Source organism: Podarcis melisellensis (genome assembly GCF_964234715.1).
Source record: "Podarcis melisellensis genome assembly, chromosome: 18".
NCBI classification, from domain to species: Eukaryota; Metazoa; Chordata; class Lepidosauria; order Squamata; family Lacertidae; genus Podarcis; species Podarcis melisellensis.
In genome coordinates this window covers 403,176-413,770 of record NC_138536.1, presented here as the reverse complement: position 1 = coordinate 413,770, position 10,595 = coordinate 403,176, and the positions used below count along the sequence as shown (strand labels likewise).

The 10,595-nt window shown below is 49.0% G+C and overlaps 2 protein-coding genes across 2 annotated transcripts in view; one reads left to right on the top strand and one right to left on the bottom strand.

The window, feature by feature from the left end:
* USE1 (unconventional SNARE in the ER 1) overlaps positions 1-3,781 on the bottom strand; it is a gene marked incomplete at its 5' end in the record, with an annotated part of 6,926 nt that extends 3,145 nt beyond the window's left edge. Inside the window, 4 exon segments of the mRNA XM_081896021.1 lie at positions 48-243; positions 951-1,000; positions 3,289-3,483; positions 3,485-3,781. Of these exon segments, the coding sequence (XP_081752147.1) occupies positions 48-243; positions 951-1,000; positions 3,289-3,483; positions 3,485-3,781 (738 nt within the window).
* On the top strand, positions 3,471-10,501 carry RPL36 (ribosomal protein L36). Its single transcript, XM_081895981.1, has 4 exons — positions 3,471-3,594; positions 6,863-6,957; positions 9,255-9,389; positions 10,350-10,501. Exons 2-4 carry the CDS (start codon positions 6,865-6,867, stop codon positions 10,437-10,439), a joined length of 318 nt encoding a protein of 105 aa, XP_081752107.1. The 5' UTR covers positions 3,471-3,594; positions 6,863-6,864; the 3' UTR covers positions 10,440-10,501.
* Positions 10,502-10,595: the final 94 nt, after the last annotated feature.

Here is a 10,595-nt window from a genome sequence, read left to right as displayed (position 1 = left end):
TATTCTCTGGTTGGCCTCTGTTATTTTCTCCTACTAATAGGGCTCTTGGATACCCCATAAGGGAAGAAGGACATTTTTTGTTTACAACACGACGATGCAGCCCGGCCTTCTGCTGTCGGGGAAAAGGACCACCACGAAGGAAGTCTGCACACCAAGGGCCTTACCAGCTTGTCTGCTTCCAGCAGCCCCTTCAGGAAATCCACCTTGCGGGAATATTCGTTCAGCACCTCGGGAGCAGGTTTGCTGAAAGGGGAACATCGGGACGTTAAGGAAAAGCGGCTGGATCAGGCCGGTGCACTGCCTGGTCTCTGGCATCCCTGCTCTCCCCCTGCCTGAAACCAAATGGTCTGACGTGGCAGAAAGCGGCTTCTCTGTTCCTACATCTGTTTTGCTAAGAGTCTGGAGAAGGTCCTTGAGCAGCAGAAAAGGTGAGTGCTGTTCCAGGCTGCCTCAAGAGAAGTCTAGTGTCCAGATCAAGGGAAGCCATAGTAGCGCTCCATTCTGCCTTGGTCACACCCCACCTGGAGTCCCGAGTTCAGTTCTGGGTACCTCCAGAGGGTATTGACAACCTGGAGGGCATTCAGAGGAGGGCGACCAAGACGATCAAGGGTCTGGAGACCCAAGCCTTATGAGGAACGGTTGAAGAAGTTGGGAGTGTTCAGCCTGGAGGAGACTGAGAGGAGATATCTGAAGGGCTGTGTTGCATGGGAGATGGAGCAAGCTTGGTTTCCTCCTGCTCTGGAGGATGGGACTCAAACCCAGGCCTTCAAGTTCCAAGAAAGGAGAGTCCGACTAAACACTAGGAAGAACTTTCTGAAGGCAAGAGCCGTCCGAAAGGGGAAGGACTCCCTCAGGCTTCCAAGAGATTGGAAGCTTTCGTTGAGATTTCTGCCTTGCAGAATTCTACGGCTCTGAGACCTCTGCAGATCCCGCCGGGGAAAGGAACTCACCTGGAGTGTTTCTTGAGGTCCAGGAGCATCTCTTCCAGAGCAGAGACGTACTGGGAATGCAAGAGAGGGGACTGGTGTGAGCAACACTGGGCCAGTGAAGGAGCATTCAAGCGAAGGAGCATGCGGTTTGGAGATGCCACAGAAACCCGCCTTCAAGTAACCTATTTAGGGCATTCGAAAGGGGCTTTCGTTGCTTCACAGAGAAGCAAGGATGAAAATGTACAAATGCTAAAAGATTTTTAAAGAAAATACCACGAGTTGGGAGGGAAGGAGGTCGGACATTTCAATTTGAATCAATATCATTGAAAAATGTTATTGTATTTTAATAATATACAGTGGTACCTCGGGTTAACTACTTAATTTGTTCTGGAGGGCCGTTCTTAACCTGAAACTGTTCTTAACCTGAAGCACCACTTAGCTAATGGGGCCTCCTGCTGCAATGTTCTTAACCCGAGGTACTATTTCTGCATTAGCGGATTCTGTAACCTGAAGCGTCTGCAACCCGAGGTACCACTGTAAAATGGAAATTAATAATTTTTTATTAAAAAAAAAGATTCGGAAGAATCTTGTTTTATTTCAAAATTTAACTGGGATAATTGTGTGATTTAGTTTGAAAAACCAAAAAATATTTCAAAAATCAAAAGGGGGGGAATCAGGCCAAAGGGGGCCCACCTGGTCCAGCCTCCTGTCCTCCCAGTGGCTGGCTACATGCACCAGTTTGCACCAGTTCCAACTGGAAGCAGGATTTGACTGTAGCAGCAGCAGCAGCAGCAGCAGCAAGTCTCCCCGCCTGCAATAGCTAGGAGCGTTATGACTTAAGGGGGGCCCAGCAACCCTCTGGCTCTGAACGGACCCATGACGTGGCGGGGGGGGGCGGAGAGGCTCGCTCTGTCAAGGTCCTCCCAAGGCAAAGCTGGAGCGGAGCCCCCTTAGGCGGAGGGCGACACCCAGTGGCGACCGGGTGGCGGTGGCTGGACATTTGTGAGATCGCCTTGCACGGCCGGAATCTGGTTGCCGACACTCCAAAAACCTTCTGAAATTACAACCTTGTGGTTAGGGGCGCCACCAAGACGCCCCCCCAGCATTAAAAGGAAGTTAAAAATGGAAAAGTAATGCTGGTGGTCAACAAAAGAGGTTTAAAGACTGTCTCAAGGCAAATCTTTAAAAATGGAGTATAAGCATCGACAACTGGGAAACAGTTGCCTGCGAGTGCTATGTTTTTGCTACAATATGACCTCGGAGATTTCCTTTGCGTTTTCAGATTCCCTGCATCTGTTGCACGGACGTAAGAACTTCAAAATATCAGCTGGAGCCATGTGGGAAATGGTGGTTAAGGGGGCAGAACCATTAGTTTAATGTCCCTGCTGAGAAACAACAGAAGACACAAATTTTCCCAGCTGGGTGACAAGGTCTCTGCCAAGGGGTATCGATTTTGAATTTTTCTTAGATGGACCTGCTGTTATTTTTTTGCATGACATTTAACTGTTGCCGAAGCTATTTGTTTATTTACTTTGCACATCGATCTTGAGATGTGTGTGGAAGAAGATTAATAATAAAATTAGTAGCAAATAAACAAACAAAAAAGGACCCTTTTGAGCTGCATCAACCAGGGGACCAAGCTGGGTGAACCTGGGCGAGTGGAAACATTCACAACGGTTTCAAACATCACCACCCATTGGAAACCAAATTAGGGGGAGCTGTCTGAAGGCTCTCAGGGCCTTTTGTGCAAACTCTGCTTTTAAATTTGCGCTGTGGCATTTCCCCGCTCCGTTCACATATTTCTGTTGCCTTTGATCTTGTGCCTTTACGTGTTAATTAGTACTTAAAAAAAAAAAAAAATACTCATTGCTAAGCTGCTCCATGAACTTTTCTGAGCAAGGGGGCAGCATAAAAATTAGTAAACAACAAAGCACAACGGCTGGTAATAATTGCAAGGACTGTTTGTAAACAGTATTGCGTCTACTTGTAAATTTACACTAAGCCATTTAAGTGATCTTCAGACTTCTTGGATTTGAAGTTGTTTATAATCTAGGAAAGATTTTTCAATTATTTTAACAAGTGAAAGTATTTATAATTATAATTTATTATAATTTATAATTATTTTTGATTCTTATAATCCTGAGAGTATATGAAATTGTTTTTTTTTTTAAAAAAAGCCCCAAATCTGATACTGGACCCCTGCGACGCAGGCAGGCGGCCCACAGACGCTGCTCTTTGCAGGAGAAGCTGCCCCTGCCGGATGCCGGCCTGCCAGGCAGCTGTCCAAAGGGGGCGGCTCCCCGTTCCCATGGCAACCCCGCCGTGCATTGTGGGTCCCCGCCCCTCGCCGCGCACGGACCTTCTCCAGGCGCCACTCGTCCGGCCCGCGCCGGTCGGCCGCCAGCGCCTCGCAGCGGCTCAACAGCCGCACCAGCTTCAGCTCCGCGCGGGGAACCGGTATCGCCGCCGCCGCCATGGCTGTGTCCGAGCCTGAAACGACAACTTCCGGGTCAGGGCAATCACATCCGGCCTCTCTGGGAAGCGGCGTCTCTATGGTCTCCTCCATTTCCGGCGGGGCTGGGTCGCGCAAGCGCACATAGCCGCTCCCTCCACTTCCGGCGTTCCTTTTTCCGGCGGGACCTGGACGGAGCAGCAGCGGCGGCAGGTGAGCTCCGCCGGGGCGGCGAGGGAGAATCCGCGGCCATCCTCCGCGGCGGGGCGGCGGGCGGGCGGCGTTGTGGGCGGGCGAGGCGGAGGGGAGCCCGGGGGACGCGGCGGGGCCCCGGCCGAGGCGGGGCGGAGGGAGGCGGCTCCGTACGCGGCGCCCCTTCCAGGGCCAGGCTGGGCCCCATGGAGACCCCACTAGGCCAGGGGGCGGGGGGGGCCCGGAGCATGCTGGGAGTTGGCGTCTCCCCCCCCCCAGAAAGAAATGGGGGGCGGATTAGGCCAAAATGACCCGAAAAATCAGAAATCCGCAGGGCCAAAACTAAAGGAAGGGGGGCAGTTTCAAAGTTTGTCTTAGAGAAACCATCGCGAACAGCGCTTTTTAAATATATATATTTATGCTTTCTTGGTTCAGAGCTTTATAACAGAAAAGTGCAAAAGGCAAAGTGAGAAATAAAAAAATAAGCAATTATTCATACTTTTAGAAGGCAGCCCTGTTTAGGGAAGCTTTTAATGTTTGATGTGTTACAGTATTTTAATATTTTTCTGGAAACTGCCCAGAGTGGCTGGGGAAGCCCAGCCAGATGGGCGGGGTTTAAATAATAAATTATTATTATTATTACTTTGTGTACATTTGTGATTAAGTTTTTTTACAAGGCTTCCGATCTTCCCCTTTGGTTCCCGAATCAAATTCCTTAAATACCCGCTTAGACTTTAGTTTCTCCGTCTGATTTGGCTTACTTTCAGTTTTATTTTATAAAAATAGCCTAATTGCACATCGAAGCCCAACCAATGGATTGATCTTTTGGCAATGTTCTTTTCCATAGGCTCTCCCATTGCGAACTGTTCCAGTCGTTAGTGGGATTGCAGTTTCACCTGTAGCGTGGCGATGAGCTATAGATATACAGCGGGGGGGGGGGAGTATTTGATCCCCTGCTAAATTTGCCCCCTGACGAAGAATTGACCAGTCCATAATTTTAATGGTAGGCTTGTTGTAGCTGTGAGAGACAGAATAACATCAGGAAAAACCCCAGAAGACAAAAGTCAGAGATGGATGTGCATTATAATGAGTGAAATAAGTATTTGGTGTGGTATTTTCACTGTGTGTAACGAGCTGAGATTAGAAGCACCTGCTGCAAGGGTGAGAGGTCTTGCCTGTAGTCTCAGATTTTTGCAATAATGGTCATTATGCCTTACTCAGTTGCATTTTCTGGGCAGCCTGGCCATTCCTTGGAGATGGTAAATAGTTCCTGAATCTCTTGCGCATCTTGGTAGTTTGCTCAGCTGAACAGATACTTGCCAGGCGGTATTTTGAAAGGGAGAGGTAAGCCCCTACAGTCCCAATGGAAAGACAATTATTATTGTTCCCCTTTCCTTCCTCCTTGCAGAGAAATATTTGAGGTCAATTTGGGAGGGTCCAAATAGCTTCAGGATTGCTCTCCTGTTTTATATACTTATGTATGCGTTTGCCTGGTACATTTATGAGCGTTTTATTCTACATTTGAGACCTTAGAATTCTTATAAGGGGGCGTGCAAGGGGGCAAACAAACTATTATTTTATTATAGCTATTATTGTAATTGTTATTGTTGTCTTTATTCCTGCTCTGGTGTATTTGATCGCTTTGCAAAAGATGACTTAGTACTTGGTGGCAAAACCCTTGTTGGCAATTTCAGATGTTTTTTGTAGGTGGCCACCAGGTTTGCAGACATCTCAGGGGGTATTTTGTCCCACTCCTCTTTGCAGATCCTCTCCAAGTCAGTAAGATTTCGAGGCTGATGTGTAGCTACTCAAAACCTTCCCCTCCCTCCACAGATTTTTGAAGGGATTAAGGTCCAGAGACTGGCTAGGCCACTCCAGGACCTTAATGTGCTGCTTCTTGAGCCACTCCTTTGTTACCTTGGCTGTGTGTTTTGGGTCACTTTCGACCCATTTTCAGTGCCCTGGTGTGATTGCTTGCTTCTGTTGACAGGTGTCTTTTGGTACTGTAACGAGCTGGGATGAGGGGCAAGACCTCTCCCTTACATCAGGTGCTTCTGATCTCAGCTCGTTACCTACAGTGAAGATACTGGTTGGTAGGGGATCAAATACTTATTTCACACATTATAATGCACACCCATCTCTGACTTTTGTCTTCTGGGGGGGGGTTTCCTGTTGTTATTCTGTCTCTCACAGCTACAACAAACCTACCCTTAAAATTACGGACTGGGCATTTCTTTGTCAGGGGGCAAATGGGCAAATTTAGCAGGGGATCAAATACTTCTTTCCCTCACTGTAAGGGAGATATAAAATTTTGGGTTGTTACAAAAGATGCAGAAGGAAAGGGTTAACAATAAGGACCCCCCCCAAAGGGGATTCTTGGGAATCTTGTTTATATAGAGTATGTTGTGGTGTGATTGTATATTTTAATGTGGAAAATCAAATTTTGGGGATGGGGGGATAAAGAGGAATAAATGACTATGCCCCATGGAACTCCTTGCCACAAAGTATGGGGGCTTGTCACAGGCCTAGATGGCTTTAAAAGGGGACGAGAGGGGAAAGGCACAGATAAAATCCAGTCCAAAGGGTCACCCAGTTGCCCCAAAGCCATTCTTCTCAAACTGGGGTCCCCAGCGGCTGTTGGGCTACAAATCCCATCATCCCTGAACTCTTTGACATATTCAGTGGCCAGGTCTTGTGCCGCTAGGATTGACACATGTGCCACCGAAGGTTTGATTGACATGTTCTGTGTGCTTTCATGCTTCCCTGTGGCCATAATAAAAGATTTGGAGTTGGTCGGTTGCTGACCACTGGTCCTGCTGGCTAGGATGAGATGGGAGTTGTAGTCAGACAAGAATCCTTGTTTGAGAAACGCTCCCTCGCCGTGGCTTCTGGTATTATTCAGCCGCACAGCTAGGAGCCATCATTGCTCACCGCCTCTTCCTCTCTGAATGTGTTGTTATTATGTATTTTGCGGTTTTAGATCTTTATTATGCGAACTGCCCTGAGACCCCCCGGGTATAGGGCGATATATAAATCCAATAAATAATTTTAATAATCCTCTTTGGAAGCCACCCAAGGCTACAGCCGTCACTGACTCCTGTGGCAAGGAGTTCCACAGGTTAACTGCCCGTAACTGTAGCTCTCCTCATTTGGAGAATGCAATCAGAACCACCTTCAAATCCTAGCTCAGCCCCCAAGGGTGGCCTTGGTCTTGCCTGCCTCACAGGGTTGTTGTACGGTGAGTGTAGAGGTGGTAATAACAACCTCCCTTTCTCCTTTCTCTCTCTAGCCATGGCAATCCGCTACCCGATGGCCGTGGGCCTGAACAAGGGCCACAAGGTGACCAAGAACGTGGTGAAGCCCCGCCAGTGCCGACGCCGTGGGGTGAGTTTGGGGTCAGGGGAAAAGGGGGTGGGTTGCTGGGCTCTCGCTCTCTCATCTGGGCTCCTGTAAAGCAGGCATCCCCAAACTCAGCCCTCCAGATGTTCTGGGACTACAGTTCCCATCATCCCTGACCACTGGTCCTCTTAGCTAGGGATGATGGGAGTTGTAGTCCTAAAACATCTGGTGGGCCAGTTTTTGGGGTGCCTGCTGCAAAGGATCTGCAACCGCCAGGAGAGTGTTTCCTCAAATTTGGGCCCCCCAGCTGTTATAGACTACAATCCCCATCGTCCCCTGCCCACCGGTCCTGCTAGATGGGAACGGAGGGAGTTGTAGTCCGGCAATGGCTGGGGACCCCCAAGTTTGAGAAACGACGCCGCTTAAGCTGACAGAATATTCGCAGACTAAGAGAACAATAAGAACGTAACGTTTAGAGGAGGTTGGAAGACGTTTATTGAATTTATAGGGGAAACTGTATATTTGAAAAGGCTTGCAGCATTAAGATAAATTAAACAGGATAGCTTGGGTGGATGCAATCGTGGAATACCGAATGGTTTAGTTTATGTAAAATAGGCAGGGATTTATGATGTGCAAAACGAACCATGGGTAGAGCATCATTGGTCTGTGAAGGATGTTAAAATGAGTGTTTCAAATTGCTGAACAGAAAATTTAATAAAATATGTGTGTGCCTCCAGAGACCTAAAGCGAACTGGTGTTCTAGTCTTCATGACTCTGAACAAAGGCCCAGTTGAATAGGAGCCTTAAACCAAATCGCCCACCTGGCCCTCTGTCCACAGTGGCTGCAGTGCTTGCCGTTGCTCTCAGGACAAATGGTTAAAAATACCGTATTTTTCGCTCTTTAGGACGCGCAGAGAGGGAAAACTGTGCAGCGCATCTCCAGCGAAGCCTGGAGAGCAAGAGGGATGGGTGCGCACCGACCCCTCTCGCTCTGCAGGCTTCAGCGAAAGCAACGCAAAGCCTCGGGAGCGCTCCCTCTGCGCTTCGGATGCTTTGCTTTGCTATCACTGAAGCCGAGGACCCTGCATTCGCTCCATAGGATGCGCACACATTTCCCCTAAATTTTTGAAGGGGGAAAAGTGCATCCTATAGAGCGAAAAATACAAAAGATAGATTCAGCAGTGTAAATAAGCTTTGATGGGTGCAATAATTGAATACTGAATGGTTTAGTTTTTGTGAAATATGCAAGGAGTTTATGATACGTAAAATGAACCGTGAAAGGCGAGGAAGGGAAGTCATCGATATCTTAAGCATGTAAAAAGGAGTATTTTGAATTGTAAAACATAAGAGTTAAAACAAATGATACATACAGCGGAACCTTGGTTGTCGAATGTATCCATTGTCATGTGTTTTGGAAGCCAAATGTGGCATGAGGCTCCTGCTTTCAGAACGGTCTTCTGGAATGGATTACGTTCGAAAACCGAGGTTCCACTGTGTGTGTGCATATATGTGTGTGTGTGTGTGTGTGTGTGTGTGTGTACTGTACTTTTGCTCCATAAGACGCACACACATTTCCCCTTCCTTTTTAGGAGGTGAAAAGTGCGTCTTATGGAGCAAAAAATATGGTTCTTGCTGCCTTTCCCTGAGGAGGGAGAAGGGCAGCCCATCAATCCCTTCTTCCTCCCCGGGGAAAAGCCCCCAAGAGCTGCATACAGGCTCTGCTCAGGGCTCCCTTTCGTCCCTCATCTCGCTTTGCTGGGAAGCCAGAAGAACAAGAGGCTCTGCACAGCTATCGCAGGGTTTAAAGCAAGAGCTGCTTACATGCTCTGTGCAGAATATTTTTTTTCTTGCTTTCCCCCTCTAAAAACTAGGAGCGAAAAATTGGTCTTTATGTGCTGTATTTTTTGCTCTATAAGACTCACTTTTCCCCTCCTAAAAAGTAAGGGGAAATGTGTGTGCGTCTTATGGAGCGAATGCAGGCTGCGTGGCTATCCCAGAAGCCAGAACAAGAAGAGGGATCGCTTTGCAGTGCTCCCTCTTGCTGCTCTAGCTTCTGGCTTAGTTGCGCGGAGCCTTCATCCTGCTGCCCTGAGGTCAAGGCTTCGTGGGGCTATCCCTGGCTTTTGCAGGAGATTTATGTATATGTGTGTGTATATAGCAGTAGGAGGCTTGTTACAGTGGAATTGACAAATCTATTGCTCCAGGTCTGACTTGCGCCCGAGATGAAGAGTCTTGTGCTCTGCCAGCTTGAGTTAAACTCAACAGGGCAAAAAAAACAACACCAGAAACGATTATTTTTTTCCAACTGTCTTGCTTTAATTCTTGTATTTCTTCTCCTCCAGCGGCTGACCAAACACACCAAGTTCGTCCGCGACATGATCCGGGAAGTGTGCGGCTTCGCCCCCTACGAGAGGCGCGCGATGGAGCTTCTCAAGGTCTCCAAAGACAAGCGAGCTCTGAAGTTCATCAAGAAAAGGGTGAGTGCTGGGCTGGGGGGCCTGCAGGGTTATACTCGAGGAGAAGCTGACCCACCTAATTTTAGAACAAAAAGTGGGAAAACTTGACTCGAGTATAAGCTGCTTCACCACACCACAAACCTGGCGGTGGCGGAAGAACCACTTCCTCCTCCTCTGCTTGCAACAGCGGAGGAGGAGGAATGAGCAGCCGAAAGGGCTTCTTTTGGGCCGCTCGTTCCTCTGCCACTTGCAAAGGCAGGGGGTGCAGGAGGCAGAGGTGCAGGGCAGCACCACTCCCACTGCAGCTCCTGTGCCTGCCCTTGCAAGAGGGGGGACCAGCGGTGAGAAAGGGCTCCTTTCGGGCTGCTCATCCTGCCACTGCCGCCTCACTCGAGTATAAGCAGAGGGTGGCTTTTTCAGCATAAAAAATGTGCTGACAAAGTCGGCTTATACTCGAGTACACCGTATTCTTCACTCTATAGGACGCACTTTTCCCCCTCCAAAAATGAAGGGGAAATGTGTGTGCGTCCTCTGGAGCGAATGCAGGCTCCTTGGCTTCAGCAATAGCAACGTGAAGCCTCCGAAGCGCAGAGGGAAGCGCTCCCTCGGCTTTGCGTTGCTTTCGCTGAAGCCTGGAGAGCAAGACTGCACCCCTTCAGTGAAGCGGGAGGGGCTCTGTTTCTCCTGCCACTTCACTGAAGGGGTGTGCACTTGGGGGGCACAGTTGCCACCCCCCCCCCGGATAAATGCTGGAGGGGGGGCTGCTGTGGTCCCCCCCTCCAGCATTTATCCGGGGGGTGTGTGTGGCAACTGCGCCCCCCAAGTGCACACAACATCCAGAGCAGGGCCTCCCGAACTTGGACTCTTTTCAGCTACAATTCCCATCATTCCTTCTGGCTAGGGGTGATAAGAGTTTGGCGTAAAGGGAGAAGTTGCAGGGCTGGATCCCCCAGTCTGACTGCTTCTTTTTTGCTTCCGCAGGTGGGCACCCACATCCGCGCCAAGAGGAAGAGGGAGGAGCTGAGCAACGTCCTGGCAGCCATGAGGAAAGCAGCCGCCAAGAAGGACTAGCGACTCCCTGTTCCCCCACCCCAAAAAGAAAGTGCCCAATAAACTTATTTCTTTGAAATAAATCTAGAAGCATCATCTGTGGGGATTTAGTGGGGTGGGTTACCATATTTTCCGCTCTAGAAGATGCAGACTTGGCCCAGCTCTTGGTGGGAGAAG

Excerpts from the sequence above, each read along its gene's own strand:
- RPL36 (XM_081895981.1), top strand. The coding sequence starts at position 6,865 with ATGGCAATCCGCTACCCGATGGCCGTGGGCCTGAACAAGGGCCACAAG. Across the intron at positions 6,958-9,254 it reads GCCAGTGCCGACGCCGTGGG|CGGCTGACCAAACACACCAA; the intron begins GTGAGTTTGGGG and ends CTTCTCCTCCAG. Across the intron at positions 9,390-10,349 it reads TGAAGTTCATCAAGAAAAGG|GTGGGCACCCACATCCGCGC; the intron begins GTGAGTGCTGGG and ends TTGCTTCCGCAG.